This window comes from Pseudorasbora parva, chromosome 20 (assembly GCF_024679245.1).
Source record: "Pseudorasbora parva isolate DD20220531a chromosome 20, ASM2467924v1, whole genome shotgun sequence".
NCBI lineage: Eukaryota > Metazoa > Chordata > Actinopteri > Cypriniformes > Gobionidae > Pseudorasbora > Pseudorasbora parva.
The window spans coordinates 16,848,767-16,864,225 of record NC_090191.1 but is presented as its reverse complement, the minus strand read 5'-3'; the positions used below and the strand labels follow the sequence as shown (position 1 = coordinate 16,864,225).

Genomic DNA, 15,459 nt, shown 5'->3' with positions numbered 1-15,459 from the left:
CTCGGTTATAACGAGTGGTTATTTCAGTCAATGTCTCTCTTCTATCAGTTTAAATCAGTCGTCCTATTCTCCTCTGACCTCTAGCACCAACAAGGCACTATTTTAATGATCTAAGCACATGTTCTGTCATCACCATTTTCTCCAGAACGACTGTACAGCCAAATAATTTTTTTTTGCAATATTGTCCTGTTTAACACTGTGATGCGGCTTTGAAACAATTGTCATTGTAAATGCGCTATATAAATATAGCGTTTTCCTTGACTTGACTATCCATTATGACACATTTTTATCTTTATGTACACAATAATAATAGTCTGTGCAGTGCCGCTTTAACTCGAACACACTTATTTTTTTAGTCATGTTCCTCTTGCTCTTCGTGGTCTTGTGTCTTTCTCTGATTGGTAGCTCTTGTCATGTGTTCATCGTTTTTGTTTTGTCATTAGGCTTGTTCGATTTCATGCAGCGCTGCGGAGTCCGATCGGCGGCTGACATGAAGCAGTTTTGTCTGACTTGAGACAGCGCTGACTCCACGTAACTGTGACGTATGGCATCAAGGAGCGAGAGCTCTGATGAGGACACAGCTGTTCCACGATTTGGCCAGATTGAACGCATGACAACAATCATGTGTTTTGTGTTTATTTTGAAACCTTCAATTCCACTAATGCTCACAAATCTGTATTTTTATAACAGTAAAAGCTCTTTTCATGTAGTCGTGATGTTATATCGTTTCATGTTTAGCAAAAAAATTACTCTCTGAAAATGTCTCTGACAACCACTTCATTTCCATGAACAGCGGAAAGTGTCCGACTTAACGTCTCTGTTTTCTGCTCCTCCGCAACTGCAAGTGGCAACTATCGCCGATCGGTTACTTCCAGCCGCAGATGAAGTCAGACTGGTTCATTGTCTTGATCATGCACAGGTATCTTGACAATCATTAGTCTGTGTATAAGCCTTCATGTTTCATTGTTCCTTTGTCTAGCTTTGTTCCCTGTAACTGCTATTTTGTTCAAGTTCATGTTTCAAGTCAAGTTTTTGTTTATTTGAAAAGGGATCTTTTATGCAAAATTCACTTTCACATGCTGTTTGAACATAAATGTGCTTCAGCAGTGTGTACACAACCACACTGTAAAACTGAAAAATAGAATAGTTTTGATCAGCCATGGCAAAGACCTCAGGCAAAAAACAAGAACCAGTAGGGTAAAAACACAGATGTGAACTATCGGGTCAAGTCACATTCCAGACTAACCTGCACACCATGTAAATGACTATAGTACACAGTATAATGTAAAAGTGTTTCAATTATTTTGAAACTCATTGTAATATGTTGATATTCAGTAACTAAAAGGCACTGAGCTAATTGGAAATGGATTAGTAATGTAAAGTGCTGCTTTAGAATCAATATAGAGCTCTGAAAATGTGACCTACGTTCAAGGACATAAACGTACTTTATAATGTACGACATATAAACCCGTCTCTGGCATTACGACTCCAATCTTTCGAATAATCTTACAAATATATTTACCTAATATGCCTTAAAACCTGCAATGTTGCCAGAATTATAATCATACACCGTCTGTTCGTCGGCCAGAGGAGAACTGGGACCCCGACTAAGCTTGGTTTCTCCCAAGGTTTTTCTCTCCATTCTGGCCCTAAAGGAGTTTGGGTTCCGTAAATTTCAACTATATTAATGATCAGCCATTGACACTATATGATAACTGAAATTAGCTGGATAACATCACCGTTTTCTGCAGAGTGGCTGTACAGCCGAATTCAATTATTTTGCCTTATCATCCTGTTAACACTGTGAAGCTGCTTTGAAACAATTAGACTTGTAAAAAGCACTATATAAATAAAGTTCCTTTGATTTGATATAATAATAAATTAAAATGGTAAAATATATAATGTTAATATAATTGTGAGTACATTTTAATCTTTTATATGAACTATCCCTTTATTAGTCAACTCATTTTTGATCATCAGTCATCATACTCGTTAAACACTGGTCACAGAATCTTTATTTTCACCTAGCTGATTGCTCACTTATACCGCCCACAGTCATCATGTTTTCAGGCCATTTCAAATTTTATTTTGACATGAAATAAAGTGGTAATTTCTAAGTGGCAGAGCTGTTTACTTTTTTTTTTTTTATTAATTACCCAAACAGCATAATTTTGTTCATTCAAACTGATACACAAATGCAGAACATGCATAAAAAAAGAGGCGTGATTAATCTTGTGAACCAATCATATCCAGCCATAACCAATCATAGTGTGATGTAGTCATCCCCCATTCATTTTCAGTTGCCCCCCACTAAACCCACCACATGCTTTAGTGGGTCTGTTAAAAGTAAATGGGGCTCAGGTTAGGAACGAGAGACGTAGCGCCCTGCTGTAACTTTACCTGCTGGTGCCCCTGCATTTCACTTCATTTAGGCCTACTGGTATTTACTGAAATAATAAATGTGAATTCTACGCAACATCTGTTTTGTTTTGTTTTGTTTTTTATCAAAAGTTACAGTTTTTTTATGTGTGGCATATTGCGGCATATTTTTTAACTAAGCAGCAAACATTTTCACATTTTCTTGACAAATTACTTTTAAACTGTTTGAATGAATCTTAATGCTGTGTAACAATTACCCGGTTAATTATGAGCATGCCTAATTACTGTTGTTCATTTTGTTAGGTTTCTTACCTGGAGTCACTGAGATGGATTATTTTTCTAAAAATCTTTTTATGTTCCATAGAAGAAGAAAAAAGAATGGTATATTCGTCTGGGAGAGATCATTTACCTTTTTGGGTGGAGAACCCCATTAATTTAAGTAGCTTAAGTGAATTAGCCCTTGTGAGATTCAACTATCCCTTTATTTTCTCCAACAGTTTTAGAGAACAGAGAGTGTGGGGTAGAATAGAGAGAATTGTCTCAGCTCGTTTAGAATGTAAATGGATGAAAATTCACCAACAGCTCTTCATCTCTTAATTATTTGGCAGAAAAATGTATCCTTTCATGACCCTACAGTAGTTTCCACTGCTCTTGACAGATTGTGATATTCAAATGAGCTGCTTCATCTGTGTTTTTTTTTTTTGTGTGTGTGTTATCAGTAGATTACCACAGAACTTTCCATTCCCATCTGCACTTTTATTGGTCTGTGGCATCACCCTGATCTTTCTGCTGTTTCACGGGTATTTTGATGCCAGTAGGAATATTTGTCTGGCCATCCCCAAATGCAAAAGTGCAATGCAATGCAGACGTGTAAAAAAAGGCTAATTTTCCCTCTCCTCCATTATTAGTTTTTTTACTGGACTGTCCAAAAAATATGACCAATAAATATCTTTAAAATCCAACATACCTAGGTTATAGTTCCACTGTGAACAAAAAAAATCAAGAATTCCAAAACTAATCAGAAGCATATAGTGTATATCCTCTGTACCCTGTTCAGAAGTTCATTGTGTAGTGTCTTTTGTAGGAGGGAAGAGCAAAATCGACATTGGTGCAGAGAGAAGTGCCCTTGACAAGGCAACCATGAAAACCATATATGGTAAGTCAAGGAGATCACAGAAGATAACTTAAACACAACCACATTAATTTATATAGACTATACCAGACAGTGAACAGACCCAACTTGGGGGTTTAAATACACAGAAAGGGTAATCAAGGTAAAACAGAGCAGGTGGAGAGCTAATTACCAAGGAAATAACCAAGGAATCTAACTAGGAACTCAGGCAGGTAAAACAGGAACGGAACACAGTGAAAATGAAACCAAACTGACTACACGTGACAATTGTGAAGTATGTTCCTTGCTGATTTTTATTCAAATCTTCTTTCACAAAAAACAAATAAAATTCCCTCCAGTGTGACCGGTGAAGCATATGTCTAAATAAGACAATAACATTTGCCAGGCGACACTACCAGGTTCGAACAGATACCAGATATAATTTTGCAGGGAAACTCTCTGTTCCAATGGTTTGCTCTGTCACTTATGTGTGATGTGTAATTCTGAGGAATTAGATGCAGAGAGAGTTAAGGCAGGTGTTATTATTAGATCTGCCGTTTCAGCTGGGTATCTCTTGAATCTGACCAGAAACGTTTTTTCGCACTTGTTTGCAGAACCCTCCCCCTGATTTTGATCTTGAAATCATGTCCTCTAGTCACTGGGATAAACTCTTTCAATCTTGAGAACCCAACAAGAAGTGTGTTTTTTTCCGCAGCAGTTTACGAAGGCGTAAGGCACCTTTGGGAGTTTCTGGAGTCTTGCAATCCTACAAAGACATTTGTTTCTGAGTGGTCATAGCTAGCATTCAGCTGACCCCTCTTGGAGGCAATGTACTCATGGTTGATTGTTAGTGGACTCCTTAATAGTAGGATTCCTGACTTCCTATGAGAGAGCTCGGTTTGCTGAGGCCTCCACTCCCCTGAGTTTAGCTTGGATAGCAGTGTTGAGTTTTCAGGCTCTTTTTTAAGCCTCTTTGGTAACCAGTCCTTAGCACAGAACGTAGCAAAACCTCCTCTCTCTTTAGAGAGTTGTCCTGCTGAGGCCTCTGTTCTTAGAGCTCCCCTCGAATAGTATGGCTCTTTGCAAGCCTCCTTGATGGTAATTTTTTGAACTAGTGTTGCTAGGTCTCCTTTAGTTTTGGAATTGGTTCTCCTGAGACCTCCACTTTGTCTGGGGTGTATTTTACCCTGAAGTTAGTCCTTATCCTTGGCCATATTCCCTTGAAGGTATTCGGAAGAATACCAGGCCCTGAGGTCTGCCCAAGGGTATGCAGCCGGGGTTTCTGGCCCTAGGGAACAGAGTCACAACAGCCGCTGCAGTGTAACCTCTGGAGCAAGGGAACTGTGACTCCGGACCATAGACCATAAAAAATATGGACAACATGTCTTCACTACTTTCCACTGAAGAAAAGTGAAGCCGCCAAAGTCTGAATATGGCGCTGAAATCTTTGGGACTGAGCAGTAAGTAGAGCCGGGATATCAAAAGTGATGACACACTCTCACAGAAATGTTGAAATGTAGTTTTTGGGAAAATGATAGAAGCCACCTTTGTAAAATAAAATATTTGATAATTTGATTGTTTAGTTTGTTTGTCCAGAATACATGGAGGGGCAGGGGTTATGAGCTATACTGGAACCAACCAGCTGGGGACGATCAAGATGTTTTGGCTTCAGTTTTCAACATGAGTCCGGCAGGCTTGCTCCAGACCTAGCTCCATTTCCAACTCTGAAGTCATTGACATCTGTGGGCATTGTAACCATGGTTCCCTGAGAAGGGGAAATAGACAGTAGGTCTTGCTGCCATGCTGCGGTGCGGTTATGCCTGCCCGCACCTTCTTAAAATAAAGAAGTTGTTGATGTGTACTACAGGCATTCTTTTATACTCTGGTCACACCGGTAGTGTCATCATAGGCATGATAGTCGTGCTTTAGACATCGGTCACACTGGAGGCGTTCCCTATATTCTCTTAGGATGCAGTGTCTTGTTCCCCTTCTCAGGGTACATGGTTATATTCATAACCCCCAAAAAAATCCAAGATGTTTTTCCTCAAATGTGACATGGATGTATTTTCTTAGACTGAAATATGGAGGACACACACATACATATATTTATGTATTTATTACAATAAATCAATTTTTAAGATTTTAAGATTTTTTGTTGTTGTTGTATAGGATCTTACTAGAGCAGTTAGGCCACAAACCTCAGTGGACGCCTCAGTGGTTGCAAGCGGCCCAGAGCTGTGGTGAAGGGTGTTGATGTTGAGCAATTGAATCATTTCCTCATGGGTCATGGGTTCTGATACTCCAACAGACGACACATACAGTTCTATGTCATCATTTTCCTCCTAAAAACATGAAGAATGGTGTATGAAAAATATCCTTTATAAGACATTTAGAATCAACAGAACCGTTTTAAAGCTCATGCAAAAATATATAATACAGAATTTATACATTATACTGTAAATAACTGATTTATGAAATGACTAATGCTGATTTTAAATAATGGTCATATTTTCCAAAAATAAACTGCTGTCTAAGATTACAACTAAACTAACAAGACTTCACAATAAGTGTGTTACCAGACTGCATATCTACACAGGAAATATTGGCCAAGAGTGATTGGGGATGCTGCCCCCTTGTGGTGGGAGCAGAAGCTACAGCCTCACATCTTTCTGATAAAGGAACTAACATCAAAGATCATAAGAAAACTTTTAAAACAAAACCTTTCATTGGCTGTCTCTCCCAAACCACAATGGGAACTGAGAGCAGCAGAAGAACAGGGGCAACCCTGTGTGATGCAATGAAAGATTAAACGTTTGCATCGCTTTAAAGGCCTACATCACAAGGAATCAAATTTTCCTTGATCTTTTGAGAAAAGATTTTTGTACAGTGAAAACAATGAAAAACTGTCACTTTCAGAAGCTAGAACTTCCAAAGAGCTTTTATTGAAACTAAGCTGCAACAAATATTATTTCTAAACTTCTGCAGCTTTCTGATGCCAGAGAGATGAACATCAGCACATGACCTTATTTATATATCAAAAAGCCTACTGGATAATAAGTAACTTCACTGTGTCAGTCACCCTTAGTGTGAGTACACCCTTACAGTCCTGTGGTGTGCTATGGGGAGCTTGTCTGACTGTTGCTATGGTTACTGATTATGTTCTTCACCCGTGTCTTGTTTAGTTGATTATTTTTACTTGTATTGCCCTGTGTTTCTATCTTGAGTTGACGGTAATTGTCTTTGCTAAATGCTACGTTTGTAAAATTGCACTGCGCCCAAGTGTGCAACACGAGTCCTGAAAAGTGAAGCTCTCGATCACCCCCAGGTGGCTGGATGCAGTTTATGCAGTCCATGTAAAGTAATTGGGATGTAAGACAAACTAAACAGTTACAAACTAAATCTAATTACACAAAAAATGGCTTATGTCATTTGAGGCGGTTTTTATCAAGCTGATGTTGGTTCAAGTGTTCATTCTTTGAAAAAGTTTGGTTTTGTAAACGGGACTGTTACCATGATTGACAGCTGAGATTGACACCTACTCTGAGTGAAGTAGTCACTGAGGTGACTTTTTTCTGGATCTTCAGAATGAGATTGGAGCTTTAACTTTAATTTCTACGTTTCCATAACTGTTTATTTCACACTGACATATTGAGTTGTTCTGCAATAAACTGTATTAACCGATTCTGCGGGAGTGTGGGTGGGACCTTGATATTGTGGCTCCACCATACATGCTCATTGCTGCGCAGATTTCGAGAATCAAGATGTAAGTACCATATATGGACACTGGTGGCTTCACTATGGAAGAGAGTGAAGGTCTGTCATCCGACTTTTTTTACAGTCTGTTTCATGCCTCCTCCGACTCAAACATCACAAAAACAGAACTTACAGGTGAAGCCCTTATGGGAGAATCAGAATCACTAATGGTTTCTATTTGCTTTTGTCACACAATGCCACTTGTGCCCAGTGTAAATGTGTGTTGTTATAACAAACTGAGTGTAATTCTTCGAGTTAGAAAAAACAATATATGTAGTGTGTTTAGGTGAGATTTGGAGTCAACCCTGAAACACCTTGAATCAAACAGCCTTATAGAAAACAAAATGTCTGCATATGAAATCACCCCTATACCCTCATTCACTATTCCCTACATTACTCCACAAATGTGACCCTGGACCACAAAACCAGTCATATGAGTCAATTTTTTTAAATTGAGATTTATACATCATATCAAAGCTGAAAACGCTTTTAAATGATGTGAGGTTTCCTATAGGATAGGAAAATATTTGGCAAATCTGGAATCTGAGGGTGTAAAAAAATCTAAATATTGAGAAAATAACCTTTAAAGTTTGTCCAAATGAAGTAATAGGCTGTGGAATGGGTTACTTCAATATATACGGCAGTGTTCCACTCTTGGAAAGTTTAAACAACACTTAAAATCTGTTAACAGTTTTTATTTTATTTTATCTTTGCTTCATTGATTTTAAGGCTTTATTTGTGACTATGTGCTGTAATATTATAGAATTTGAATGTGATATCATTATTTTGTCTTGTCCCTTGTACAACACACTGTGGTCAACTTTCGTTGTATTAATATGTGCTTTATAAATAAACTGAACACTGGACATTGAACTAATGATTTTTTATTTTTTTTGTATATTTATGGTAGGAACTTTACAAAATATTTTCATTGAACAAGATTTTTACTTAATATCCAAATGATTTTTGTTATAAAAATAAAATCGATAATTTTGACCCATCCATATTGCCACAAATATACCCGTGCAACCGATGACTGGATTTGTGGTCCAGGGTCACAAATACAGTCCACTGAAGGGATAAATAAAAATGAGTGAGTGAGTTTGGACGCCGAGTTATACTGCAGATGTCCTCTTCTAGCGAGATGAATGAATTCATTCAGAGCAATGCTCACAGTGCATGGGAAGTGTACATCGGTTGTACAGTCGTTTTTGAGGTGCATTATGGGATTAGTGAATTTAATCATTTCCAATAGGGGTTTGGAAAAAAATACAAATGGTTGTCTTCTCAAAAAGTGCACTATGTAAATATATAGGGGGTGATTTTGGACACAGCCAAGAGCTATACTATGTGCAAAGGCTATGTGCAGGTATAAGCCATGAGGGACTAATGTGGCTCAAACTGAAAGCACAGAAAACAGGCCATTCATGACATAAGCAGGGTCGATGTTGATTTCATGTTGACTTTAATTACCACCCACACTGAAGTAGTTCTCAAACCTGCATTAATTTTGACAGGCAAATTGCAGTGACCTTTTGTGTGCTAAGTACATCCCATATTAAGCTTCACCGGCATTAAAGCAAATAAATATATAAATGTGTGGCTCTCACAGGCAGTGCTGTGCGCTGAAGTGGTGATATATGCGAGCTGTGATTGATTTTTTTGGACACCTCGTGGGAGTGGGGAAGCTTCCAGAGGTCTCGCATCAGGTGCATTAGTGTAATTGGCTCTGAGGGTGAAAGAGTTCATCTCACTCCAACATAAAACACATCCTCCTCACTGTAATACTCACATATACACATCATTCAAGCTGGTACATACTGTTGCCAAAATGTTCAGTGCCAAACTCAATGTCAAACCTATTCATTTTTATGAGAGGTGTTGATACGGCAAGTATATCTATTACTGTTACCCATATCCCTAAACTATATAACATAGCATATAAAATAAAAAACCTCCAATCATGCAACAAAACATGAGGTGTGTTGTTACTTTAAAGTTCACGTGACTTTGTAGATCCTATTGTGAACAATTCACCCTTGAATATGTTTACACCCTGTGGTGAAAATCAAGTTGTTTATACTCTATGTCTATGTGGTGTTTTTAATATGCTTTATAAAACGCTTACTTCCAGTCCTTGATTCTGATTTGTCAATAGCTGCGTTTTATTCACGATAAAATACGACTATGACCGATTCATCCAAAAAGTTCTGTGTATCACTACACAACACCCATAGCAACCACTCTTAGCAACATAAACATATGTTTGTTCTCACTGATATTGTTCATAGAAGATTTAGGCTACGTCCGAAAATGCGTACTACGTGAGTACTACATTTGAATTTCAATGAACTTTGTGACCGTTAAATAAGTAAATTCTAAATAGTATGAATGAGCGTAGTATGAATGTATTCCGGACATACTACGTCTGCCATGTTGTTGTTATCAAGTGACCTAACAGCGTTAGTTGCGTCCCTTCACCTCCATTCATAAATTGTCTCCCGCTGCCTCATGGGATAGTAAAGTGTCCTTCGTATGCACACTTCAGAATCTCGCTGGAAGTATTAGGTCATTTTCGCCTACTGTTTTTCGAATACTATGAATTCGGACATACTACTCTGTTGCCATACTGTTTTTCACATACTGTATAGTAGAGAAGTATTCGATTTCGGACGAAGCCTTACTGTATTAGGTAGAGAATTGTGTGAGAGAGTGATTGAGTGAGTGAGTTTAGCATTTTCCTTCAGGTCAGTCTTATGTTCATAATAAAAAATCAGTTGTCCGATATGATATCTTGTCCTTTTAATAGTTAAGGGGTTTCCCTGTGCCTAACAGTGCTAGTCAAAGCATTTATAAGTTGCGTCTTGTTCCGTGTTCATAAAAAGTTTCAGTCCTTTCAATATAAAAGTCTTCGCCACTGAGTGACTCCTTAGCAACATTGCTGGCATGTTGCCTGCTATATCTGGTTACTTGTTTTGATATAGTCAGTAACATGCTTGTTTCAGTGATTAAGCATGCAGATTTAACTTCGGAACTATGTATGAATACTTGCGATACTGGCATTGTATCAATGATCAATAGATAAAAATATTGATAGGCTACCAAATGTTTTTTTTTTATTAATTATTTATCATGAAACCTTAAAATTAAAACCTTAAAGGCCCACTGAAGTGCCTTGGAACACGCCGCATTATTCAATGTGTTGACGCAATTTCCCCTGAAACGGCTCCAGCTGTTAGCAGCTCCTCCCCTTTTTTGAAACAGCCAATAGCGTTTCGTTAATATACAGTTTGACTAGAGCGCAAGAGCGGACCTTTCTCTGTTTGGTAAAGCCAGTTTCCTCTAATTGTTTACCATCATAATCTCCTCCATATCGCTTTGAAATGCAGCATTCTGTGCAGAATTCAAATAAGTCGATATGTTTGTTGTCAGCGCAGACTCGCGCATATGATCCGCGCTGCGCTCTCGTGTCTGTGGTCTAAATTTAGACCAGAGCCGTTGGGGTGTGTGCGCTGAGTCGGTGTGTGAAACGTGAAAGCAGACTTTATTCGCCTCAAATGAAAGCATATTTACACTGAATCGTTTCCTATCACATATATAGAGTGCTATGTGCCTTTCACCATGTAGAAATGAGTAAATGTGTGTAAACAACTGACCGATTTCAGCCGCAGCTAGAGCAGTGTAAGGGGGCGGGCTTTAGATTCTAGACAGCATTTTGATTGGACAGAAGATTTGACGAGAAAGTGAAGTCTGCGATGATGTCACCAAAATCTGAGATTCGTTTTAAAGGAATGGGAGACTGTAAATTTTGAATTCTTATATCTCCTAAATGCAAATTTTGTCAAAGTTTTGGAACATACCAGCTTTTTCATAACTTTAAGTCTAACACAGTCATACTAAAAGCTAAAAAACTTAAATTTTGATTTCAGTGGACCTTTAAGAGTGGGGAAATAAACTGACTCTTATTCAAACAGAGAAATCTGATTAAAAGACATCATCAAACACACAATATAAAATGTGTACACCCTTTTTGAATTAATTCTACACCCTCTTTTACATTTTGGGTCCTAATTAATATTAACTATTTCTTACAACAAAAATATGTACAATATAATAATTGTGTTTATATTGTATTGCAAAACACTTTTGCTGATATTGAGGTGGGATATGGGTAAAGATAGGGACAGATGTGGTGGTATGGGTAAGTTTAAGGGTAGAGTAAGGTGTAAGGGAAGTGTCAACAGTGTCATTATAAATATAAATTAATTATAAATGTCATTACATTCAGGTAATATTTCAAATGTTAGTACAATGTAAAACATGTATGTACGCAATAAGTGCATTGTATCAAATTGTTAATTCAAAAGTTAAGGCTACCTAATATAATTTGCATTTAAAATCTCAAAGTAACAAAAAAATCTCACCATTGTGACCGTGTGGTGGGCAGATACGGGCTTGTTCTCCACATGGTCGATGTTTTGCAGGAAGTTGATGTCTGACTGCCTCTGTGGAGCTCTTTGGAAATGGGATTCTAGAAACGCTGCCGGCATCAGCTTGGCCACCCGACCACGGGACTGGGTCTGAAGCAATTCCTCATGAAATCCAAGAGCCTTTCCCTGGCTGAGGACACCTATGTGCTTGTACACAGGGTTAGTCATTCCGTTAGCTGTGCGCCGATGTGGTATCTGATACATTTCATCGTCCTCAGAGATGCCCCCTGAAACAAGAGTTTCACATCATAGCTGTTACTATATAATGATTGGAATACTGTACTGTACAGTCATTATACTAACAGTTCAATTAATCATTTGATACATCGCACTTAATGTGTACAAATACGTTTTACATTGTACTTACATTTAAAAAAAATCCTGCATGTAATTACATCTGTTATTAATCTATTTATAATTACACCGCTGCGCTGACACTTCCCTTATACCTAACCCTACCCTTAAACTTACCCATACCACCACACCTGTCCCTATCCCACCTTAATATCTGCAAAAGTGTTTTGCAATACAATAATGAACTTATTTGCATGTAATTATGCATAATTTACTGTTATTACTATGTAACATATGAAACAAGGACACTGTAAAATAAAGTGTTACCATACATTTTATAATATGGATTTTTTGCATATTGACAACTACAACAAAAAAAGAAAGAAAGAAAAAAACAGTGAATAACTTCAATAACTCAATGAAATTGGACTTAGCCAAGGATAGTAAAACATCTAGGAGATGAGTAAAGGAAACATTACTGATGTTCAATACAAACATGAAATTTGGACCACTTGGAGGCGAGAAAATTAGAAACCTGAGAACCCAATTCAAATAAATGGCACTCTCTTACAAATAAAGGATTTTGTCAGCATCTACAGTTCTAAGGTCCTATTATAAATATCCCTTATCTTAAAAAAAAAAGAAAGACAATAAATGCGACCTGGACATTTTAATTAGTATAGCATTGATAGAGCTACATTCACTAATAATCATGATTTCCAAACTAGCTTGACCTTCTTTTTTTAATGAATATCCAGCCAATCTTTTCAGTATGATAACAATGAAAGGTGACAAGTCTGTCAAGCTACAAAATGACAACAGCAAAAAAGCACTAGAGAGGAAGATTACTAAATAACTTAAATTGTGATCTGTTCCTCACACAAAGCTATTTTCATATTACAGAACACTTTTCTATCTATCTATCTATCTATCTATCTATCTATCTATCTATCTATCTATCTATCTATCTATCTATCTATCTATCTATCTATCTATCTATCTATCTATCTATCTATCTATCTTGTTGATTGTTACATTTTTATGATGTAATGAACAGTAGGATAAAATATAGAAAACTCAACATTTAAGTCTGCCTTTATAAATAATTATTGCAAATGATCAAGTATGAAGTGCTAAAAAAAAGTTAAGAATGGTATTTAAGCCTGTTATGAGAAGCATAACCTTAAATGTACCATATGCAACATCAATTGTAATATTGTATGCAACATCAAAAGTATAATTGCATAAGCAGGCGCAAGATATTATAATAATGGACATACTGTAAAAAATGAATAGTGATTAATATGTGCGTTATCAGCTACTTTATGAGCATGGGTGCAATATTATTATTTATTTTAGCAATGGACTAGAAATGTTGAATACATAAACATTTCCCTGTCTAATAAAGGTTCGCATATTTCAGTTTGTTCCATGCCAAAATTGGTTTTATTTACCCTTTCTAGCCTTTAAATGACCCAAATGATCCAATTGTCCATATTATTAAACACCACATGCGTTTGTCAAATAAACGACGCTTTCACAGTAGCAAATGAGAACATGATTACAGAAGGATTTAAAACAAATACCGATTTCGATATTGTTTTTAGCCTCACCTGTGACGTGAAATCCCATCAATAAAGAAATAACGACTAATGCCGCGCTGACGAACATGATTCTTCTCGTGTTATTAAAAATACATTATGGCTTTTTGAATGTCAGTCGAGGCTGCGGTGTCTCTGGTTAAGACACTGAAACGATGGCTGTTTAATACAGTAATTCCGCATCTGCTATGGATCACACACCCTGATGTGTCGCTCTCGCTATCGCTGAGAGGATTCATTTAGCGAGTCGATTCGTTTGATTGATTCATTTCATTGAACGGATTCACAGGCTGTGTCTGGTCCATACAAAATCGCAAATAGTCTTTTAAATAGTAATATTTTATACCTGGTGTGTATTTTAGTCAAATACAACAATGAAAATATACGATAGCTCGCAGAACGATTTAGACATTATGTGTCTTCTGTTTATGTTTAATGCTACGTTGTTTAGGATTCAAGGACCCATCTATTCACAAACGAAATTCAGGATGGGTAAAATCTTGTAGTCCAATGATTCAAAAATGCTCTGAGATTCGATTCTAGGAATCTTGAGAAGCAGTTCAAAGGAATTATTAATTTGTCAATTAAAATGAGGAGAAATTAAGAAAAAGTTAACAGCATTAGCCAACATTCTACTAATAAACAAACAGATCAACAGATTCTGCATCGAAATAAAATGAGACTTGATCAGAATAACTCCTACAAAATGACTAAATGAATACCATGTTTAGTAATAGTATAGTAATAGTAGTAGTAGTAGTAGGAGTAGGCAAGTAGTAGTAGTTGTAGTAGTAGTAATAATATGCTATTATAAACTATTTAAATAATAATAATAATTAAAACTTTCATTCATTTCTTTAAGTCATCCTTGCTGTCTTAGTCCACTATAACTGATCCAGGTCCAGGCAACTTTCAGGCAATGTAGCAACTCAGGCAATATAATAGCCTATTATAAAAACTGCACATAATGTAGCTACAAAGTATTACATTATTGTTGTAAAAAATAAATCATAATGTAACAATTTTCTCAAATGTAATAAAATCTTTAGCTGATAATGTAATAACAATTACAAAACATAACATAAAAATATTAGTACTATTCCTTTACATTACAATAAAAAAAATCTAAATACAGCGAGTTGCAAAATGCAACAGATTTAAATATTCATGCAATTATTATATTATGTTATATTATATTATATTATATTATATTATATTATATTATATTATATTATATTATATTATATTCTGGTTTTGGTGAGTTTATAATGTAATACATTTTTCATAATGTAAAAATTGTTATTACATTATGAGCTCAATATCTTATTACATTGAGAAAATTACATTATGAACATTGTATTTAAATAATAATGTTATTGCATTATTTGCAGTTTTATTACATTATGAGTAGCTACAACCAAGGTTTTCTCAAGCTAACTTGAACATTGCTCAGTTAAGTCAGAGTGAGAGAGAGAGAGAGAGAGAGAGAGAGAGAGAGAGAGAGAGAGAGAGAGAGAGAGAGAGAGAGAGAGAGAGAGAGAGAGCAACTTAAAAGCAATGTAGATATTAAAGCAATCTTGCATGAAACATGGCCTTTGATAAATAGCATCACTTGGTTCTTTGTGCGAAACCTGCTTTCATAGAGCACACTTGATCAAGAAAGGACTGTCAGAGAAAGTCAAATGGTCCTCTTCATTCAGAACTCAGTCTAGCATTCATAAAATGTGTTAAAATAACACCAAACCAGGACAACGAATGTCTGCAATATCATGTTTTTGCTAGTGGTCCCCTAATGAATGAGACTTTTCTAGAATTTTCAGTGTTCCTGCAT

The 15,459-nt window shown here is 36.5% G+C and overlaps 1 protein-coding gene across 1 annotated transcript in view; it reads right to left on the bottom strand.

Moving 5' to 3' along the window:
* The window catches only part of ptprr (protein tyrosine phosphatase receptor type R), a 39,482-nt gene extending 25,631 nt beyond the window's left edge, over nucleotides 1-13,851 (bottom strand). Inside the window, exons 1-3 of the mRNA XM_067427401.1 lie at nucleotides 13,641-13,851; nucleotides 11,668-11,960; nucleotides 5,689-5,832 (exon numbers count right to left, since the gene is read on the bottom strand). Of these exons, the coding sequence (XP_067283502.1) occupies nucleotides 5,689-5,832; nucleotides 11,668-11,960; nucleotides 13,641-13,698 (495 nt within the window). The 5' untranslated portion in view covers nucleotides 13,699-13,851. The remainder of the gene's footprint in view (nucleotides 1-5,688; nucleotides 5,833-11,667; nucleotides 11,961-13,640) is intronic.
* Nucleotides 13,852-15,459: the final 1,608 nt, after the last annotated feature.